Here is a 23,037-nt window from a genome sequence, read left to right on the forward strand (position 1 = left end):
TTTATATTTCATCAGTTTCTCTTTTTAATGTGGCTGGCATTTGTGGATTGAACTATATTTCTGCTGGACCGTGCTATCTCAGAGGGTCCCCAGCAGTATGGTGCAGTTGCCCATTGGGATAACCCACTCCCTACCACATCCTTTTGCCTGTCTTTCTTCTCTTGCCTATCTCACTTTCCTACTCCTTCACCTAACTTACAAGGGGATCACCTCATAAATAAGCTAACTGGACCCAAATTTGCCTCAAAGCATACCTCTAGGATAAAGTAAGAAACAGATTTGCTATGCTCAGGGAACCACACTAATATGCACCTTTCCTTATACTTGATTTGCATATGATCCAGAAGAGAGGTAAAGAAACCAACACAGGAAAGGTTAAATACCAGATTTAAATAACAGAACAAGAGATGTGCATGATTACCTGCCAAGTGAGTAGTACAGAGAGTAAGTGCTAAGAGCTTGAAGGAGAAATGATATTAATGTGGAGTAGTGTGGTTGGGGAAGGAGATTTCTGCTTGGCCTCACAAGATCTAAGTGCTGCCAGTTTACTGCCAAAGAATGAGTTGTGAAATGTGGAGTTTGAGCAAGGACCTATACTCAGGAATGACTTTGGTGTTGATGACATGTGCTGTGTCTTTTTTGGGAAGTACACTTTGAATTTCAGTGTGTGTGTGTGTGTGTGTGTGTGTGCGTGCGCGCGTGTGCACGCGCGCACGCGCACACGTGTTGGGAGTGGGGTAAGATGCTAGAATCTGATTTTCTTATATCACTCATTCCAGTGAACAAAGCTGGCAGGGAGAGGTAATGTAGCCGATTTCAGAAAGCACATAAAAAGGGTGGGCACCTGGGTGGCTCCGTGGGCCACTACCTTCAGCTCAGGTCATGATCCCAGGGTCCTGGAATTGAGCCCCAAATCGGGTTCTCTGCTCAGCAGGGAGCCTGCTTCCCACTCCCTCTCTGCCTACTTGTGGTCTCTGTCTGTCAAATAAATAAAATCTAAAAAAAATAAATAAATAAACTTTCCAGAAGGGGATCAAACACTATTCCTCTTTCCCATTAGCACCATGCCTTTTGTGAGTGAGATAAGCAACTCTAAATGTTACTATAGGAGAAGAACACATTCACTCTATGAGCATTACAGATCACTCCCTATGTTCCAGGCACTACTGAAACAGTAGTTCAGAAAACAAAAAGCAAATACTTTGTAACTTTTAATATGGAGGAAAAAAAACAAAAACAAACAACAACAAAAAACCCTACCACGGTTCAGTCCTTTAAAACAAGCAGTAAATAAATAAAAAATGTATAGAAAGGAAATAATTAAACCGTCCTGAAGAACAGACATTTTGGTAGTTACCCATTCTCTCATTTATTGTTTCCCTTTATAGGAGTGACTATCATTTAAAAAGGAAGAGTTCAGAGTTGGCTGGAATTTAAGTCAGCTAAATACAGTAGTTCCCCTGCAAAAGAATTACAATTGTGCTGAAGTGGGGATGGTGCTGTCCAAGGTACTAAGGGCATCTCAGCATGCCTAGCTGGGATCTGAACACAATCATGGTTCCCCTGTAACTTTACAAAGATAATATTATGCCCTCAATAAATAGGTAGACATCACAGACTATAGTTGCATATGTGTATAGATTAAAAGTAACTTTCCTTTCAAATGTCCTATTCAGATGTAAAAATAAATTCCTTCAAAATACACAGTATCAGGGGCGCCTGGGTGGCTCAGTGGATTAAGCCACTGCCTTTGGCTCGGGTCATGATCTCAGGGCCCTGGGATCGAGCCCCACATCTGCCTCAGCATCCCTGCTGAGCAGAGACTGCTTCCCCGCTCTCTCTGCCTGACTCTCTGCCTACTTGTGATCTCTCTCTCTCTGTCAAATAAATAAATAAAATCTTAAAAAAAAAAATACACAGTATCAGGAAGTGAAGGTTTTCTATCAATTCAGTTCAATCAAGCTTCTAAAACACATTTCACCTTGTAGATGATATTCTTTTTTATACCCATCTGAAATCTCTCCTGCTTGATTGAATGAAGTTACAAATTCAACTGTCTACAAAGATCAGAGGGCAAAGTAAATGATTAAAATGAAACTTTTTTTTTTTAAGATTTTATTTGTTTATTTGACAGAGAGGAAGATCACAAGTAGGCAGAGAGGCAGGCAGAGAGAGAGGGGGAAGCAGGTTCTCTGCTGAGCAGAGAGCCCAACGGGCTCGATCCCAGGAACCTGAGATCATGACCTGAGCCGAAGGCAGAGGCTTAACCCACTGAGCCACCCAGGCACCCCTGAAACCTTTTTTTAAAAGAAGATTTTTATTTATTTCAGAAAGAGAAAGCATGCATGAACAGGAAGGGGGGCAGAGGAGGAGGGAGAGGGACAAGCAGACTCTGTACTCAGTCCAAGAGGGGCTTGATCTCACAACCCTGAGATCATGACCTGAGCCAAAATCAAGACTTGGATGCTTAACTGAATGGGCCACCCAAGTGCCCCTAAAATGGGATATTTTAAATAGAACTAACATGCCATGGTAACGGGTATTGAGGAGGGAGTGTGTTGTGAAGAGCACTGCGACTTATTTGTAACTAATGAATCACTGAACACGACATCAAAAACTAACGATGTATTCTGCAGTGGCTAACTGAACATTTAAAAAACCACAACAAAAAGAACAGACATGACTTCAGTGTCAGGAAAACAACAGCACGCTGAGGACTGATTACCAGCATGTGCTCTGTCCAAAGGGAGAAGCTTCTACTCAGCTCCAGCCATGTGTCCATGTGGGGCAACAAACTGTCTTGTCAAGTTATCTCATTATTTAGGACAAGTTCAAAAATTTGTTAATCTAAGAATTTTTTAATTAATTCAATTTCTTACAATTCACTGTGTAAAAGCCAAGAGGCTGGATCCTACCCACAGACTCCCTCTTTGCCATTTCTGTTCAATGCCAACTCTCTCTCTCTTTTTTTAAGATTCAATTTATTTATTTGAGAGAGCGTGAGAGACAGCATGAGAGGGAAGAGGGTCAGAGAGAGAAGCAGACTCCCTGCTGAGCTAAGAGCCCGATGTGGGACTCAGTGCCAGGACTCTAGGATTATGACCTGAGCTGAAGGCAGTTGCTTAACCAACTGAGCCACCCAGGCACCCCCCAATGTCAACTCTCTTGCTGGAAATTTCAGAAACAGAAAATTGGAAGATGTAAAAGAAAACAAAACAAAACAGATCTTTAATTTCCCATGTCACAGACAAGGAACTCAAAGTACAAAAAAACCAAACTAAAACAAAACAAAACAAAAACTTGGATTGCAATTTTTTCAGGGAGAGTTGAGAATGTGACCCCAAATATCTGTTAACAAGTATACCAAATTAAAAACAAACATTAGACAATTAGTCTTCCTTAGAAGAGGAACTCATTGTAAAAAGAAAGTATCATGGGTTGAGCACAGTACCCGGTTTAGAGTGAGTGCTCTATAACGATGTATTGTAGACACTGCTGAACAGCCACATACTATAGTTGGGTATCACAACAGTGTGGTGTAAAGATCTTACTTCATACTAACTTAGAACTGTGCTGACAAACAGCTTACTACTTGTATGACACTCTCTGACTCAGTTTCTCCACTGTAAAATGGGAATGATATCCAACCCGCATGTTTGTTAGGAGGAGCTGAGATATTACACTACACAATGCATGTCTATACATTTTATTTATATAGTGCCCTTTATTCTAATTACCTGAAAGATTACCAGACTGGCAAGTCAGGAAAAACATAATAGAAAGGAACCACAAAGTTTAATGGAAAGGTCACAAGTTGTGGAGTCAGTCCAAATTGAGTTGGACTCTATCTAGTTCTGCCATTTACCAGCCTGGCTACCCTGAGTAAGCCATTCTTTCATGATACCTTCATAAGGTTGTTGTGAAAATTAAACATAATTGAGTAACTACCCTATGCAATGCACCACCCTAGGCCATTTGTTTCCTTTTGTTCACTCAACGTATGTAGAGTGCTCAGCACTGCTTGGGCTATAGTAAGTGCTCAACAAATAGTAGGAAGTGTTATTATCAGCATATCTGAATAGCAATGAGCATTTAACACAGCTCAGGAGAGCCTTGTGAGTACGAGGGATAAATGTAGGCTGGGTGAAACCATAATTAAGTGGGTTTGCAGAAGAGCTGAATATACCCTGAAGAAAACACAGCAGAGAGCCAAAAGAACCCTGTGTGATCGTTCAGAACGAGGTCAGGAAAGATTTTTTGTAAAAGGCAAGATAGTAAGTATTTTTGGCATTGTGGGTCAGAGAGTTACTGCAGCAACTACTCAACTCTGCCCTTGTGGTAGGAATGCAGTCATGGATAGGACATAAACCTCCAATAAAACTTTATTTACAAAAATGGGGGCAGGCTGGATTTGACCTATAGGTTGTAGTTTGCTGACCCCCACTGTAGAGTAAAAAGAGGATGGCATGTGATAGGATAAAATGTGCTATTCAGTTGAATAAAGCGAGTGCACAAGAGCGTAAACCCTTGGAATTAAAACCAAAACTCAGGATGACCATAGTAGTTGAGAGTCCACAAACCGAAGCAAAATCACTGAAGTGATTTTTAGCCCAGGAAAGGGAAAATTCTATCTTCGTCTGCTCTGGAGGGACCATGCCCAGACTGGTTCTGGGTAAAGTAATGTGAACCATGTGTATTCAACTGAGACCGTGATAAAAGACCAACCAGCAATGGCTTCCATGTTTCATCTGGCGAGCCTGCCACTACACCCCATCCCCAATCAGCTGCTAGTAGCTGCAAGGAGCACTGTGTAGAAAGCATTCTGAGTCCTCCCATCTGGGTCTAAAGAGAATGAGGGTCAAGACTGATTAGTAATGTCTTCTCTGCATACAAGGGGAGAGCAGTGATGAGGACGCCACATGACTGCCATCTTGAAAACCCGAGGAAGGACAGGTAGGAGATAAATGGAATTTGTTATCCCAAATAAGTTATATAACCCCAAATACAAACATCTTCAAGCTGGCAAGATGGTACTATACTCTAAGTATTAATCTATCTTGCCAACAATGGACATGTCCAAAATAGTTTTTATTATAGTGGGCACCAGGGGCCTGGGCTAGGTCACCTGAATATTCTTCCCTGCCCGGCATGACACTATGTGATTTTTTTGAGCTGCCTTATTGTACCATCACAGCTGTGTTCCAGGTGGCTTAGTCTTTCCCAACAGCTTTGCTTTGAAGACGTCATGAATATTTAAACAGACTTTAGGCTAAACATTTTTCATGCTTCTCAACTCATCCACAGTCCGAAGGTGGGTCTTGGTTGGCAAGGAGGCTTATTTTCGTGATGTGTGTTTATACATATAAGCCCAGAGGCATTGTATTATATAAACACATTCGGACCTTTAAGGTGCATGTATGTAAATTCTTCCTCTTAAATCCTGTCACTCAGTTCTGAAGTCAAAAGTGCGCAGTTAAAGGTCACTGACAGGTTTTCAGACACAAACCTGCAGCTCTGCGATAAATAAGAATATACTGATAATTTGGAAATGACCTACTAATGTTCCCACTGCACCTGTTCACAGATTATCATCTCAGAACTACAGGGATTGAAAGACAGTGTCCCTTTCCTTGTTTTGAGGATGTTGAATAAGTCACAGAAGGTCCCAAAGACAGGTGGGGGCAGGCAAGGCATCAGGGTGGAGGTAAAGAGAGTTGGCTAAGTATACATATCTGTTCTTTTTTCCATGAAATCCCACTGAAACAACTATAAGGGTGTTTTTATTTTGCTCTGTTTTAAGGACTTAAACAGTGGTGGAGTTCTGGTGGAAACAACAGGTGAGGAAAAAAACGAACTGTAGAAGTTGTAGATGAAAACAACAACAATAAAATTTTAAGCTAACAGTGGAGAAAGCCAAGACTCCTAGGTTAGCAGCACCCAATGAGAAACAAAGGTATATCTAGAAATGAGGATTAAGGCAGTGGGACTGGTTGAAATTCAGTTTAAGGAGCTGTCAGTTTCGGGGTGCCTGGGTGGCTCAGTGGGCTAAGCCCCTGCCTTCGGCTCAGGTCATGATCTCAGGGTCCTGAGATCGAGCCCTGCTTCAGGCTCTCTGTTCAGCAGGGCGTCTGCTTCCCCCTCTCTCTCTGCCTGCCTCTCTACCTACTTGTGGTCTCTGTGTGTCAAATAAATAAATAAAATCTTAAAAAAAAAAAAAAAGAATTAAAAGAAGTTGTCAGTTTCCAGCAATCACACTACTAGGTATACACCCAAGAATACACAGTTACTAACCCAAAGGGATATATGCACGTGGGTGTTTAGAGCAGCATTATCTACAAGAGCAGCATTATCTACAATAGCCCAACTATGGAAACAGCCATAGTGTCCTTCGACTGATGAACGAATAAAGATGTAGTATAGAGATACGATGGAATATTATTCAGCCATCAAAAAAGAATGAAATCTTGCCACTTGCAATGACATGATGGAGCTAGAAAGAATTATGTTAAGCAAAATAATTCAGAAAGACAAATATTGTATGATTTCACTTATATGTGGAATTTAAAAAACAAAACAAACAAGCATGTGGGTGGGGAGGGGCAGAAAGAGAGTCCAACTAAGAAAAAGACTCTGAACTACAGAGAACAAATCGATATTACCGCAGGGCAGGGGTGCTGAGGGACAGAGGAAATAGGCAATGGGGATTAAGGAGTGCACCTGTCACCAAGAACACCAGGTGATTTATAAAGTGGTGAATCACTAAATTGTACACCTAACAAATATTACACTGTGTTAACTAATTGGAATGTAAATGAAAACTTTAAAAAAAAGAAGAAAAAGCTGTCAGTTCCTCAGATCTGCTTCCCTACTTTATGTAGCAAAATTGCCAAGAGACCACCCTGGCAAAAGACCAGAGTTTTCTTCTCTAGAGAAAACAAAAGGTCTTTGGATGGAAGAACTCAAGAAATGAGTACTACTCTTTAAAAAGAAGAAAGGATACAAAATCAGAAAACTAAAAGAGTTCTGGGGTGCCTGGGTGGCTCAGTGGGTTAAGCCGCTGCCTTCAGCTCAGGTCATGATCTCAAGGTCCTGGGATCGAGTCCCGCATCGGGCTCTCTGCTCAGCAGGGAGCCTGCTTCCTCCTCTCTCTCTCTGCCTGCCTCTCTGCCTACTGGTAATCTCTCTCTGTCAAATAAATAAATAATTTAAAAAAAAAGAAAACTAAAAGAGTTCTGAAAAAAAATTTTAGGGGGCGCCTGGGTGGCTCAGTTGTTAAGCATCTGCCTTTGGCTTGGGTCATAATCCCAGGGTCCTGGGATCAAGCCCCACATCAGGCTCCCTGCTCAGTGGGAGGCCTGCTTCTCCCTCTCTTCTCCCACTCCCCCTGCTTGTGTTCCCTCTCTTGCTGTATTTCTCACTGTTAAATAAATAAAATCTTAAAAAAATTTAAAACAAATTTTTGGACAGCTGGGTGGCTCAGTTGGTTAAGTGTCTGCCTTCAGCTGGTCATGATCCCAGGGTCCAGGGATAGGGTCCCATATTGGGTTCCCTGATCAGCCAGGAGACTGATTCTCCCTCTTCCCCACCCCTGCTTTTGCTCCCTCTCTCTCACATGTTCTCTCAAATAAATAAAGCCTTTTTTTTTTAAAGATTTTATTTATTTGACAGAGATCACAAGTAGGCAGAGAGGCAGGCAGAGAGAGAGGCGGAAGCAGCCTCCCTGCTGAGCAGAGAGCTCCATGCGGGGCTTGATCCCAGGACCCTGAAATCATGACCTATGCTGAAGGCAGAGGCTTAACCCACTGAGCCACCCAGGTGCCCTTCAAATAAATAAAATCTTTTAAAAAGAGAATTTTTAAATGAAAAAGAAAAGTAAAACTCAATAGAAACATTAGAAGATATTTAAAGTTAAAGGAGTATCCCAGAACAGAAAGTAGAAAGACAAAGAGAAAACAGGAAACACAAGAAAAGCTGACAACTGTTATAGGAAATCTATTATCCAAGTAATGGAACCCCTGAATGCAGAAACAGAGAAAACAGAAGGGGAAAAAAATCATCCTTTAGTTATCGATCGCTGAATAACAAATTATCCCAAGTACCCAGCAGTTTCTAACACTTATTCTCTTACCCAGTCTGAGGATCAGGAATCCCTGGGAGCAGCTTAGTTGGGTGGTTCTGACTCAGGGTCTCCCTCGAGGTTGCAGTCAAATAGTCTGGGGCATTACAGTCTCATCTGAAGGCTAGACTGGGGCTGGAGGATTTCTTCCAAAGTGACTCGCTCACGTGACTATTGGCAGAAGCCTTAGAGCCTACCTGGCTGTTGGCAGGAGGCCTCAGATCCTTGCCACATGGGCCTCCCCATACAGTTGTACACATGGTAGCTGCCTTTCCCCAAAGCAAGTAATCCAAGAGAAAGAGCACAACCAAACAGAAGTCTCTATGTCTTTTATACTCTAATCTCCGAACCGAATTACTATCACTTCTACTGTATGCTACTGATCCCAGAGACCAACCCTGGTCCAATGACAACAGAGAACTGTACAGACAGTATGACTGCCAGGAGGCAAGGATCGTGGGCACCATCTTAGAGACTGGCTACTCTAACCATGAAGTGTGTGTGTGTAAGTGTGTGTGTGTGTGTATTTTAATTCTCAGAGTTGAAGGACATAGGTTTCCCGAATTGAAAAAGCTAACTGCTTAGCACAATGGGCCCACTATAAGGCCTATTATCATGAATTTTCAAAATACCACAGATCCTACAAGCTTCCAGAGATGTTAAAAAGTCAGATCACCAAGGATACACAAATGGGCTATGGGTACATGAAAAGTTGCTCACCATCACCAATCATTAAAATGAATAATCAAAAAAATAAGAGATGACAAGTACAGGTAAACACGAGAAAAAAGAAACCCTTTTGGCAAGTCTTTGGCACTGTTGGTGGGAATGGAAATTGGTGTAGTCACTACAAAAAACTGTATGAAGGCTCCTTCCAAAAAACAGAACTACCATGTGATCCAGCAATTCTACTTCTGGGTATATATCCAAAGGAGATGAAGTCACTGTCTCAAAACATATCTGTACCCCCATGTTCACCACTGCATTATTCATAATGGTCAAGACATGGAAGGAACCTGAGTGCCTAGTGATGAATGAATGGATTTTTAAAAAGTGGTATACATACACATTGAAATATTATTCAGCCATAAAAAAGGAAATCTCACCATTTGCAATGATATGGATGAACACCAATGGCAGTATGCTAAGTGAAGTAAGTCCAAGAAAGACAAATACTATAATTTCACTTATATGTGGAATCTAAAAGAAAAAAAAAATCGAACTCCTCGAAAGAGAGAGTAGGTTGGTAGTTGCTGGAGGCAGGAGCAGGGTGGGGGTGGAGGAAAAGAGTGGAGGTGGCCAAGGGGTATAAACTTCCTATTTTAGATAAATCCTGGGGATGTAACAGACAGTTAATAAATACTGTGCTGTATACCTGAAGGATTCTAGGAGAGTAGACCTTAAAAGTTCTTACCACACACACACACACATGGTACACCTATTGAGACGATGGATAGGTTCTAACCTTATTGTGGTAATCACTTCACAATATGCTAGTACGTCAAATCACGTTGTACGCCCTGAACCAACATGATGGTAAGTCAATTATAATCTCAACAAAGCTGGGGGGAAAAGATCAAAGAATAAATTAATCAGAACGGCTTCCGACTTCTCCAGGACAACATCGGAAGCTAGACAGCAATAAACAATACCATCAAAATCTTGAAGGAGAATGATTTCCAAGCTAGAATTAAACCCTCCACAATGGAAAACACCGGAGAGGAAACAACCAGATTTTAGAAGCTGGAAAGTAAATTAAAACAAAACAAAACCTGAATCTTAAAACTGACAGTGGAGAAACCTGAGAATAATGAATTTAGCAGCACACAGAACCTCTTGAAATGAAGGTTAAGGAAGGGAGGGGTTGGCTGAAATATAAGTGCTTTGTGGGCCTTTTCAATTCTGGAAATGTATGGGCTTAAATTCTGGGAATTAGAAATGTAGTTATACCAGGCAAACCATCAATGAAGCAAGAGAACAGAATGAAAGTGTTTTTAATCATGCTTGGTAAGTTAACTGCAAGACATGCTTTGCCAAAATGGGGGAGCAGAGAAAAAGGAAGACAAAGGACATAAGAATGAGAGATCCAAACCCAAACAGTGACAAAGGGGAGCCCCAGGATGGTGGTGAAGGAAGACTTCCGAGGGACAGCTCTGTGTTGGACCAGGTCTGGGGTGGGGGACCCATCCAGGGTGGGCAACCAGGTCAGAAGTCCCCAGGACAGGAAGGTTTTTTCCAGGTGATGAAATCTACCTCTTGTATCTGAATGTCTTAAAGGGAATTTAAACACTTGGTGAAGGCTTTGAGGTTGAATTCCTAATAAGCACCTAGGAAACCAAGCATACAACAGAATACAAGACAATTATTAACTCCTGGGGGGAACGCTGTCAAGGGAAAAAAAAAAAGCAATCACACTTTACAATAGGGCTCAGCTGTGACTAGAGTTTACATAGCCATACTAATGTAAACACTGAATACTGACCGAATCAAAATTAAGAAATAACTATATTGGGGAGGAGAGGAGGATTGCCATGGTCAGAATTCAATAAGGAATGCACAGAAATTAAGTATCGAGCATTAATACTAAGCAGAGATAAAAAAGAAATAGCAAAATAATCAGCTAAGAGGTGCAATGTTGCTTCTCGGAGGGAAATGAGGTAGAAAATAGGAGACTACTGTATTTTGTGGCCAACTTTGCAGAATCCTTTAATTTCTAAACTACAAATATTAGTTTGATTATAGAGATTAATATGTTGCACTGAGAAATAAGGAGACAACAACTGCTCATTCAATAAGCATTTGAAGTATGCCTATAGTATGCAAATCCCTGGGGCTTGGGGCAGTGAGTGTGGAGAGCAAGTCCCTGTCCATCCCCACAGGCCAGTGGTTTCTCAAACATAGCCCATGGGGGTGGGGGGCAGGATTTCAAATTCTTCTCTATTGAGGCATCAGTAAGGTGTAGAACATATGCTTGGACGTCTGCTTGTCTTGAATTTCAAGGTCTGCGCCTAGTGGCAGGGGTACCCTTGGAAAGGTGGCTTTGCTGTGGGTTTACCTTCAAGGCATACTGGGATGGAAGCAGGTGGGGCAGACAACTCCTGAAATAACAATGGCCCTAACGTGGGCAGCTAGCAATGGGGGATGTGTTTTCTAAAGTGCTAGAGTGACCTAGGCACGAGGGTCATTGTCTCAAGCATGAGGGTCATTGCTGTGGCTGCTTTGTTTACATGACCTCATTTAATGTGGCTGAGGTGGCTGTCATTATCATCCCCACTTTCTAGGTTGGAGCCCAGAAAGACAGGTTGCACAACTTGCCTAAGATCACATAGCTTGAAAACCCAGAGCTAAAATTCAAACCCAAATCTCCTACCCATGCCCTTCAGCCTCAGCCTGGGTCCTTGGGTGAAGAGTTGCGAGACCTGGATTTAGTCTCTGCTCTACCATTAATCAGCAGTATGATCTTGGGTAAGTTGCTTCCCTTCTCTGTGTCGGTTTCCAGGTGTGGAAAATGGAGGGGGGTTGGCTCAGATGACAACTAAGCCTCTTTTATACTTTGGTAGTCTATGTGAGGATGGGGGAAGCCAACAAGAAAAGGAAATGGATGAATGTGGGGCAGAGGTGAAGCTTTTTTCCTCCAAGTCTCAACTTCCTCATTTGTTAAAATGGGAACCAAGACACACTTCACGTGGGTGTGTTGACTGTGTTAAAAAAGGTCATGTGCGGAAAGCACTTGTCCAGGCCCCCAGTAAAGTGCTCCATAAAGACAGCTCTGATGCATTCCTATCACTCATACACTGACAAGAGCGCCACCAGGCTTGGACTCCTGAAACTTCCATTTCCGGTAAGGTCAAAGCGCCACGTGTGCAGGAAGATGAGTGATCAACGCAGAAGAAAGGGAGTCAAACAAAATTACTGTCTAACAGGAATGTGTGCTGTTGCCCTTTATTGGTTTTACATACGAGTTAGTTTACGAATACTTTCGGGAGCATGTAAGTGTGAAATTGGAAAGCGTCACTCCAAGACTGCCACAAGCCACCGCACTGGTGATATAAAAGGGGGAGGAGGAGGGAATGGGTGGGCCAGAGAAGGGAGAAATGGACAGAAGCAGAAAGGGAAGGAAGGTGAAACCAAAGTGTGGGAGGACAAAAAGATGGAGGGCTGGGGAGCAAACGGATGTTAAGGTTCAAAGCTCATTCATCCGGATTTATTGAGTGGACACATTCTTACTTGACTTTTTAAATTTGCCCCACTCTCCCCACCCCTGCTGTTCCTCAAGCCACTTTCGCCACGTGCAATTCCCGTCCCCAGCCATGGACACTGCTCAAGTCCTGCCTCAGCTTTTGGGCCAAGCCTGAATTTTACTTGCTTTCAAAAGAAATTATAAAGCACTCGTGGTTCCTGAGAATGCAGACTTTGGGTCAGCGTCGACCTGCTCTGGAATGGAGCTGGGTGAACTGGAGACAAGTTTCTTAATCGTAGTAAACCACGGTTTCCCAGTCTGGAAACACCAGACATGGCACAACAAATCCAGAGGGCACAACGAATAGAGCGAATGCACTCTTAGCACTTAGCCACCTGCTCTGCAAATGTCAGCAGCTATTATGCCCTCTGTCCTGCTTTCTCCAGGCCTCAAGTTTAGCCCCTGTTCCATGGCACTAGAATGACGGACAAGCATGGCTGTCCATCCTCAACGTCCCACAGGGAAGGAACCATACTTTTACATCTCTCTGAGTCCCCCAAGAGAACCTAGAATGCCATTCAATAAACGTCATGGGGATTGAATGCTAGTAACTACGTCAACCCTCAAGCTCATGATTATTTATTATTTCAAGTAGAAGATGAAACATCCCAGACAGCTGAATCCAGGTGACCAGATGATCATGGCAAGGTCCCCTGTCGTGTTGGGATGACAGTGAAGTTCCAGGGAGGAAACTCATTCTGTGGCAGGAACCCTCTGCTCTGAGGATAATGAAACCGAGAACAACCACAAACGACCAATCCATGTGCTGAGGATTTACTATGTCCCAAATGCTGCTTGCGAGGGCTTTATCCGTATGAACTCAGCTAATCCATGGAATCAGCAACTCCATTGCAAAAGGGTAACTCTCATCCATCCCCACTTTACAGAGAAGGAAAGGGAACAGGGCGACCAACTGTCTCAGCGTGCCTGGGTATGAGATGCTTTCTGTGATGCAAGATGATGAAAGCTAAAACCATAAAAGTCCCAGGCACACTGGGTTGAGTGTGCCCAAACACTGAAGCACACAGACGTTAAGTGAGTGCCCTGAATTAAGGGGTGGCCATGCCAGGTTTATGAATACAGGACCCCTGTCACCTGTCTAGAGCTGGCCATATGAACTTAGACACATCATTTACCATCTCTGGGCCTCGGCTGTTCCCAACTTCAAAATTAAGGGGTCAGACTAAATCAGCAATGGCAAATAAATAGGCTCCTTTGCCCATGGCAGACAAAGGTAATTGATTAGGTCACCCCTTCCGATCTACCAAACTTGGGCTTCAGAATCGTTTTCAACCCAACGCACTGGGCACTCCAAACCATTTGAAATCATTCTGGTCTCTCAGGATTGGGCAGATTATCATCCAAGGACAGAGAACAGACAGATGGCGGCAGCACTGACAATGGTGTCCCTTCCACTGAGCATTCCCTCAGTCCAGTCCTGCATTACATACCCCTCAAAGCACAGTATGGTGAATGAGAACAGGGACTCTAGAGAAACTGGGGTCAGAACCATGGCTTACCATTTATTAGCTGTGTGACTTTGGACAAGTTGCTTAACTTCTCTGTTTCTTGATTCCCTCAACTATAACATGAGGACTGTAATAGTAACTACCTCAGAGGGTCATTGTAAGGATTCAGTAAGTTAATATGGGTAAAATGCTTAGCACATAGTAAGTGTTCTAGGCGTTAATATCAGAATCCTCAAAATCATGCTCTGGGGTGGATATTATTTAACAGATAAGGAAACTGAGGTTAACAGAGATTAAGTTGCCTCAAGTCACACAGCAGCTAGTTAACTGAAACAGCAAAGCTGGATTCAAATACTGATTCCAAAGCTTTTGCTTTGCCACACTGTCACTATGCCACATTACATCTCAGTAAAAACTCAAATACTTATCAAATAGTCAACGTTGAATTATAAGTGATTCTTGACTATCTGCAGGGACTTGCCAACCTGAGGCTGTTGTCCTCCCCCCTTCAGGACCTTATTCCCTGTGGGTAATACTTTCTTAGAGGGTTCTGGAACACCCACACCCACTCACACCATCAGCAGGCAGACAGGTAATGCCAACAGACGGGGGAAGCATCTGCTGAGTCTCTAGCTTCTGAGAAACAGGGGAGAGAATATTTCAGATTCTGATTATTGGTCTTGCCATATCAGTAAAGTGAATTTTGTTATTTTATAGATCTGTATCTTTCAGAGAATTGAGCAAACACAGATTAGGGAAAATGGGTAAAGGGATTAAGTGTCTAGGTACCTACACTGGATCTTATCACCCTCACTCCCCTAGGGATTCTCCTGAACGTACATATCTTTTGGTCTTAATAATCATAGTTATTCACAAAAATACCTAGTGTTTAGTAAACACTAAAATTCCTAAAGCTAATATATTTCTCACCATATTATTATGTCCAAAGAGAGTAAGCTGATGCCCATGTCTCTAATGCACTCCATCTACTGTTTCCTTTTTAAGAGGAGGAAAGGTGCTCAGCTTTACCCAAATGGATTTGTGGAAGTGGAAGAGACCAGCAATAGCTTTCATTCCTGCCTCTCTCCAAAGACTGCAAACCCTGGGTTCGGTTGTTATGCAGGTTGCTGGGTGAAGCTGAGCACGCAGTCTAAAGCAGGTGACATTGAACTGGTCTGTTCTGTCATTCAGTGACTCTACTGCAGGAGACGACATGAATATGTCCACCGACATGCAGAGAGCAACCAGTCAGATGTAGGATAGCTGTTCTCCATCTACATTTTTAGAAACCAGTTCAATGGCTCCTACCCCTCCCACCTTAGAGATGACAAGAAAGGCAGGCAGGAAGAAAGTGATCCTGGGGGTTGGGGAGGCACAGTTAAGACACAGGTTTTCCTCCAAAGGCTCTCACGTTGCTTATTAGATCAAGTTAGCTCCATCAAGACAGCACACTCTTCACATTCTAAATGGTTCCTTGGTTTTAGAACTGTGGCACTCCTGCCCGTGCTGTTTCAGAAGAAAGCAGCCTCTTGGCAAGCAACCGGACTCTTAGTTCCATTACCAAGGGAGAAGCCCAGAGTCATGCAGCAGGGGAAAGGGTCTTAGCAAATCATAAGTGTTTTTACCTCTAAAATTTGCTCTCTCTGATTCTGTAAGAGGGGAGAGGAGATAAAAAAACATACTCCAAGGGAAGGGCTGAAGAAAGGTGGAAATGCCGAATGCAATTTTAACAAAGGGGGCTGGGAACAGACCGCACGGTATAATCGTTAGGAACCCTGGCTTGGACTCTGAAAGATCTGGGACTCTGCAACTCAGTGTGTGACCTTGGAGAAATTACTGAACCATTTTCTGTGACTGAAGGAATCTGTTTCCTCCTCTGATCACTTGACATTATTGAACAACATTTACCGAGCACATACTATGACTAGGCACAGTGCTGGACTCGGAGTTTCATGGGAAAATTAAGTCAGTCTCAGAATGACTATGTTACCTAATATATCGACATTACATTAATATATTGAGAGTATTAGTACTCGGATCATTACAAAGATTAAATGAAAGAACGCCTAAAGGGTTTAGCATAGTGCTTGACATACACAAAAAACTCACGAGAAGGCAGATATTAATATGAAGGGCAAGTTCCATTTGCCTTGGCGACAAGCAGGAGGGAAACAGGGTTTACCTGAAAGGTTTTCCCCTCCCTCATTTTGCCACATCCTCTGTTACCAGCTCTCAAGTCCCTGGCCAGCTCCTAGCCTCCACCAGGGACTTGGCTCTTCCAAACTACTATGGAAGGACCCAGCAATTCAAGGTAATTAAAATACAGAAAACTTGTCAGGCTAGCCATTAGTGAGGAATAGCAACCAGAAAGAAGACTGCTTGGGACTGCGGGAGCTGGCTGTCCTCTTTCCTAATCTAGGTGATATGGTCAACATGGACATACCCACTTTGAGGAAACAGGAAACTCAATTTCTAGAATTAAGATTTGATGGGGCGCCTGGGTGGCTCAGTGGGTTAAGGCCTCTGCCTTCAGCTTGGGTCATGATCCCAGGATCCTGAGATCGAGCCCCACATTGGGCTCTCTGCCCAGTGGGGAGCCTCCTTCCTCCTCTCTCTCTGCCTGCCTCTCTGCCTACTTGTGATCTCTGTCAAATAAATAAAATTTTAAAAAAAGAAATTGAACACTCTTCTGAACAAACATTTATGTTAATAATAATAATTAAAAAAAAGTTAAACAGTGACTGCCTTCTCCAACATCCAAAGCACAGAGCAGCCCTTCCTGATGGACATGCCACACTCGGGTCGTGAGCACACCAGGTCAGTCACCTGTGGCAGCAAGCAGCCTCCTCAGTTTACCTACCACGGAGCTGTAGAAATACCAGCTTTTTTCTTTTTCTTTTTTTAAATTGGGAGGTAGTGCTCTAGAGTACCGAATGACAATATCCTCCTCAATCACATGAGTTTACCTTAAGGTTCTTCCCATCTAAGGTCAATTTTATTGACTCCGTTTTTAATGAGATTGTTTTATCTTCACCAACAAGGAAAGAGTACACCACATTTATGGGTCAACACTCCTAGACTGCTCTTTACAAAACTGAGAGCCTGTCTCTGACATCATTCCTTAACTTACTCTTCATAATAAGCAAATATCTAGCATATCCCTCCCCCTTTCCTGATTTCCTTTCCCCACAATTGGGGGGGGGGGGGGACTTAAAGAAATTTCAATCATTTATCAAGTCAATGGATATAACACAGACTACATGCTGGTTTTCTCTTTGAAAGTTTATTGTTATTAAAAAAAAAACCTATACTTTTTACATTTTACATTCACCTCTCAGAACATTTAATGATACCAGTTAATGATGATATATAAAAAGCCCACCAGCTGCTTGAATAGGCTGCAAATTTTTACCATGTACTGATATTAAATTGGTTTGAACTCTTTGGAAAAATTGGTGTAACATTAAGTACCAAGATTTCAAATTCCCAGATTAGAAACAAGATTTTTAAGTCAGGAGGAAATTTAGTAAAAATTCAAGGCTAAAAGGAAATGTTAATGAAAAAACAAATATACTGTAAAAAATAGGATTCCCCTCCATCCCCAAAATCAGGTAAAAAAAAAAAAAAGAAAAGAAACCAACCCCACCCCACCCCACCCCCAATATTTCTCTTAGAAAAGTCGCCCAATCCTGAACACAGGGTCTCACACACAAACAAAAGTAAGTAGCTTGATTTGCAGATCAGCCTCTGGGATCTTATACTGGACCCAGTTTGAAGTTCAAAGAAAAAAAAAAAAGTTAGGTAGTTAGATATCCATAAACACCGGTATCCAAACAAATGAAAAAATCCTAGCTTTGGTATGGCTACAGAAATCTGGAAATAGTTCAAGAGGACACTGGCTTTGGAAGAGAGGGAGTCAGAGGGTAGGGAAGGCAACACAATGCCCCCAAGCAGAGGTAAAATAAATACTGCGACACATCCATAGCAAACACTGTGTATAATACCAATGTAGGTACCTTGAACAAAAAACAAATAGATTCTTGATCAGAATAACCCAAGTGCAATTTCTTGATCAGATTAACACCATGTACAGGTTCTTCATAAGAGTTGTCTAGACCAACATTTTCTCAAGTCTTATGTGCAGGAAAGTTTGAATTTGGGGATGCACATGGTACCCTACGGTCTGGTGAGAAAGAAAGACCTTCTGTAATAAGAATGGCCACCTGGGCTAAAAGCCAGCCCCTTGTTAGTCCAGGAAGCTCAAAATCTGTTTTTGCCCATCACAAGCACCTCCACCTCCTAAACAAGGGGGCTCTGCTACCCCCGGTCACCACAGAGGCCTGCCAGAGGGGCTGAACTGCTGGCTTTTCATCTCTGGAGTGATAAAATAAAAAACTCAATCTTCTGGGATAAGGAGTACAATTTACTGTGCTATGTCTCAAGTCTATTCCCCACTGTGCCCATTCCCACAGACATGATTTAAGGATTGTGAGGATACTGAGGACCAGAAGGCAGTGATGTAGCCAAGGCCAGAGAAGAAGCCAAAGTGCCCATTCTCTGGTCTTCCAATGAACAGTTACTTCACAAAAGCACAAATGTGCCACCAGAAAAGGCAAGAAAAAAAAAGACAACTTGTTGCTTTGATGCTGAAATCTCCGGTAGTTATCAACACAAGCTTTTCCAAAAAAAACAAACTTTGGTGTACTGCTAGGAAGCCAAGTAAGACAATCATTCAAAAAAACAAAAACAAACTCTGATGACCACACATACTGTAACTAAATTTCCATCACAGGGCACTAGTGGAGAACAGACAGCTGCCTGCTTTTATGGGATGTTACACACACCACAGGGACAATGCAAGCAACAGAGACCCTCCCGCAGAGCAAAGGCTGTCAAGAAGAAAGGAAAGATGAAGGCCCTGTTTACTGTGGACTTGGTTCACTCCAATAATCATCATCATGGGGGCTGCGGCAGAGAAGCACAGAACACCCAGGCAACTCTAAACAAACACGCATCATTTACCTTATTCTCTAAAGGAGACTCCAACATGGGGGCGGGGGGGAATGCGTTATAAATTAAAACAAAAACAAATCTGTACACGCCTCTACTGAGTCAGTAATGTTTGGTCTCTACTGAAACCAGGACTTACAGGGTGATTTCGCTTGTCATCACGGCCCCCGACTTGCTTTTGGGTGCATATATCAAGAAATGACACAAAGATAATCACCTGAGACCAAGGGCACGACACACCAAGATTTCCTAGGATGCATAAGGTCTACTAATTTCCCACAGAGAAGCTAACCGTTGCTCTAACCCCAAATTCCTTAAATACCCTATGGTGGCAGCTATGAACCAGAAAGGCCCATCTGCCAGTGAACCATCTCTCCAAGGCTGGAAATGAGGAGCAGAAGGCAAGGAGGGTGGGGAAGGTTGTTGCCCCCAGGATTCCTCTGGTGAGTGGCAGCCACAGCAGAGCTTCCTTTGTCTTCAGCCTGGGCCAGACCTCCTGGGAGGCTGGGGGTGCCGACAAGGCTCCACAGGCTGGAAACAGTCCGTGTGCAGTAACGGCATCAGTGACAAGAGTGTGCAAATGGAATTATGAGTGAGAGTTTACAGATAACTGATGACTGCCCAGTTTCCCCTCCCCACCTACAATAGATAACCCAGATAATTGGTCGGCACGAGGTACTTCATCTCCTTAGGGGCAGGAAACAAATGAATTAGAAATAAAAACTTCTGAAATGACCACTTGCTCCAGCCTGAGCTAGAACAAATGTGTCTGCATAAACCACTTGCATTAAATAACATTTCAAATGCGGTACCTTCAGCACATTTGTGCCTGAGATGCCCCCCTCCCCCCAACCCCATTTACTTCAGTGCACGTAGCCACCCAGGCAAATTTCTCTGTCGCTCAGCCAGTGGAATGGATGGCATACGCCAGATGTTACACAAGGCATTTATTTCTCAGAGAAGGCTGAGAGCCAGGAGAATTAATCTCCTTCTGCTAGGACCTCTGCCCCAAGCTTCTGGGGAAGCAGTGAATTGGGCTCGACAAGGGAAAGAGCTACGTGATCCACTAATTAGATTCAAAACATGAAAATGCAATGTAGAGTGTACCCCTTCCTGGTAGAAAGACCTAAAGTCAATTAAAAAAAAGATATCCCTTCAAACTCAAAGGAGGCTTAAAAAAAAAAAAGACAAAGTATAAGCAAAAAAATCCCACAAAGAAATGAGTAAATCGAACTCGCAACACTCCCCAAAGCAAGAGTTCACGATGACGGCTGGCCGGAAGAGGTCGAGGCAGGAAGGAGCAACGCAAAGACGGAAGTGGCTGCCACCACAGCGCCTCGCAGAATCCACAGCAGCGCTCCCCAGTTTCCAAGGCCAAGGAGCAATTCCCGGGTTAAAAACTTTCTATTTGGAAGAAAACAAAACGAAAAACCACTCCAGAAAAAAGGTCAAGGGAAGAACACTGTAGAAAAGTCAAGCCGCTGACCTCCGGCGGATCACAAAGAGCCCGCGCTGAAGCTGGCCCAAGTAAATCCTCATCTTGGTGCTGTCACTTGTCTTCCGCACCCAGATCTGCAGGGGAGAAGGAAAGGGAACCGGATGAGAGCGGCTAGAGTGAATACTGAGGACAAAGTCTTCCAGGGCATCCAAACATCTGCCAGCATGAGGTGTGGGCGGAACCGTGGCAACCTCCTCTCAGGCTGCACCCCGCCACCCATCAGGAACCACTTAGCATAGGGCAGGCGTCAGCCCGGGACCTCCTTTCTCCTTCCTTCTCCCTCTCTCACACCTCTGATTATGTAAATGGAGGGCACCATGATCTCAGGTTCTATTCTTGCCTTATCTTAAGGACATTCTTTTATTTGGTTTGATTACAGCACCATCGACATTCAAAATACATGCATTCATGAATATAAACTTGCAATCAAGTTTGGAAATATTTTCCTTGCCTCAAGGGACTTCCATATCATAGTCTTTCACTACTCTGGTTTCCTGGCAATTAAGGCTAATGGTCATGGCAGAAAAGGAAGGGAAAAAAATAACAAGGGAAAAAAAAGGCCCATGAGTGAGCGAAGGCCCAATTAGGAGCACCAGAAGGCTAAATTAGCTTAAGACAGCCCTTCTCCCCTGACCATATCCTTTTCCCACAGATGGTATCAGATGTCTGACATTTCACAGGGCAGATGCATTCTTGCACAGAATGGAGAATGAACTCTGCCAGCAGCAGGACCGCCAGAGCAGGGCACTCAGCAAGTGTCATCCCTGTGGCCAGGACTGGGAAGTGGGAAGCAGTCTCCTCCTCGGTCACCGGACACTGGTCACACCTCAGCTCAGTCACACCTCAGCTTTCTCATCTTCAGAACCACCCTACAATGTACTGTCCTCACCCCATTTTATGGAAGAGGAAGGCTAAGTCAACTTGTCCAATGTGAATTCTGGTGCCTGCTCTCAAAACCCCTTGCTTGCTCTTATCCACTAACTTGGCCCTGACTCTTCTCACCTGTTCCTCGTCCGTTTAATTAATGTGCCAACAGATGGGGCCAGAAGCACGATTCTTTGAAGTTCTGCATCTCACCCACATATGCAAGTAGACGTCTACAGACCTATCTGCTCCCTCCCCCATTCAATTCTCAGGTTTTGAAAGTGTGTGTTCTAAGTCTCGTTTCAATTCCTTTAATGTGATTATTTAGCAACAGAGAGACTTCAAAGTCAAATACAGCGGTTTAAAAATAAAGACCTCATGTGAAGCTGAGCCTCTAAGGACCTCGCAGAAGCACTTTAAACTGAAAAATGACCACAAGAAGGGCTGAAATGGGGAGTCACCAATAGCCTCAGACTCACCCAACAAATGTCCCTGGAGTCAGGTTATGCCAAGGCCAACTGGCTCCAGGGTCACTTAGGATTTGACCTGAAAAATCAGCTGGAATACTTCCAAGAAGTGAGAAATATATTCCCTTTACCAGAGCCGCATGCCTCGGGTGCACTGAGGCCTCTCCCCTCCAGGTGACATGTCTCAGTGTCACCGTTTTCTTGTCAGACCTCCTTGACACTCTGTTATGTCAAAGGATGACAATCTTCAACAGAGACAAAAAAAATATAACTTGCATTTCTATTTTTCCTGAAAAATCTTGAGGTGTCACCAAGGAGGATGAGGCCAGGCACAAGGGCTCTGCCGTGAAGTGACAACAGCTCTTGCTGACTAACAGCGGGTCCCTCCATCAGATCCTGCTCTGCTCCTGACTTGGCTTGGGGTGACTCACAGACCCCAAACCCACAGAGAAAGGACATTCATTTATCTGGAAGGCTCTCCCTAACTTCTGAGTAAACAATCATTTTGCAAACTAGTCACATTTGAGGGCATTTTCAATTCAGGAAGCTAGGAGAATGGAAGAGGCTTAAGTTATTTCATAATCCAGTTTCATTAGATTTACTGTGCACTGGCATGAATAAGTTACAGAGGGGAGACACATAAAAATCAATTTCTTTGCAGACATTTGTGGACTGATAACAGATCAAGCCAATCAAGCTATTAAAGTTTTAAACTTTTTTAAAACTCCTAACAATACAAGTTATACACTGCTGACATTCCCCCTAACAAAGGGCCTGTCGGAGAACTCACTCGCCAGTCATCCTATCCTGGAGCATAACCTTCTGAGCTAACTTTAGAACCAGTCACTACCCTACAGGAGAGACTCCAGGAAACCAATACCTGAGGGCCAGAGCCTAGCAGCTCACTGCTGAGAGAGAGGCACAATAGGACGTGCCAGATTGTAAAGACAGCAGACAAGGAGCACTGTAGAGCTCAGATCTAGCCAGCATGCATTTATTGAGCACTTACTGTGTGCCCACCCTGAGCCAGGTGTGTCATTAAATCCTCACAGCACAAAGCAAATCTCTTAGTACACACAAAAGCTCTAGAGAAATAACAAAGATGGAGTTTGCTCCACAAGCGAGTTCCATGTACACGGTGATCTTACAAAGCAGCAGGATCTGAACACACAGATACCACACAGACTTGCCTTCTGTTCTTTCCTGTAGTCTCCCTCAGTGGCTCCCGACTCAATTACTATACTTGGAGTTCATCAATACCACCAGGAACATACAAATCCACATTATGTTGGTAGTCAAGCAGAGTAAGGGGTTTTCAGGGATTTTTTTTGTCTCTGTGCAATTTCTGCCGGGAAGTGCTGACTGAGATCCTA

General features: G+C 43.3%; 1 protein-coding gene across 8 annotated transcripts in view; it reads right to left on the reverse strand.

The window, feature by feature from the left end:
• Positions 1-23,037, reverse strand: part of SUDS3 (SDS3 homolog, SIN3A corepressor complex component) — a 239,545-nt gene that overhangs the window by 187,699 nt on the left and 28,809 nt on the right. For 7 of the 8 annotated variants that reach the window (XM_059140987.1, XM_059140986.1, XM_059140988.1 and 4 more), the window contains exon 12: positions 20,322-20,407. In XM_059140987.1, the coding sequence (XP_058996970.1) occupies positions 20,322-20,407 (86 nt within the window). Of the gene's footprint in view, positions 1-17,088; positions 20,408-23,037 lie in introns of those variants that run through there. The other variant, XM_059140990.1, reaches the window with a different exon arrangement.

The sequence above is a fragment of the Mustela lutreola genome, chromosome 11 (genome assembly GCF_030435805.1).
Source record: "Mustela lutreola isolate mMusLut2 chromosome 11, mMusLut2.pri, whole genome shotgun sequence".
Lineage (NCBI taxonomy): Eukaryota > Metazoa > Chordata > Mammalia > Carnivora > Mustelidae > Mustela > Mustela lutreola.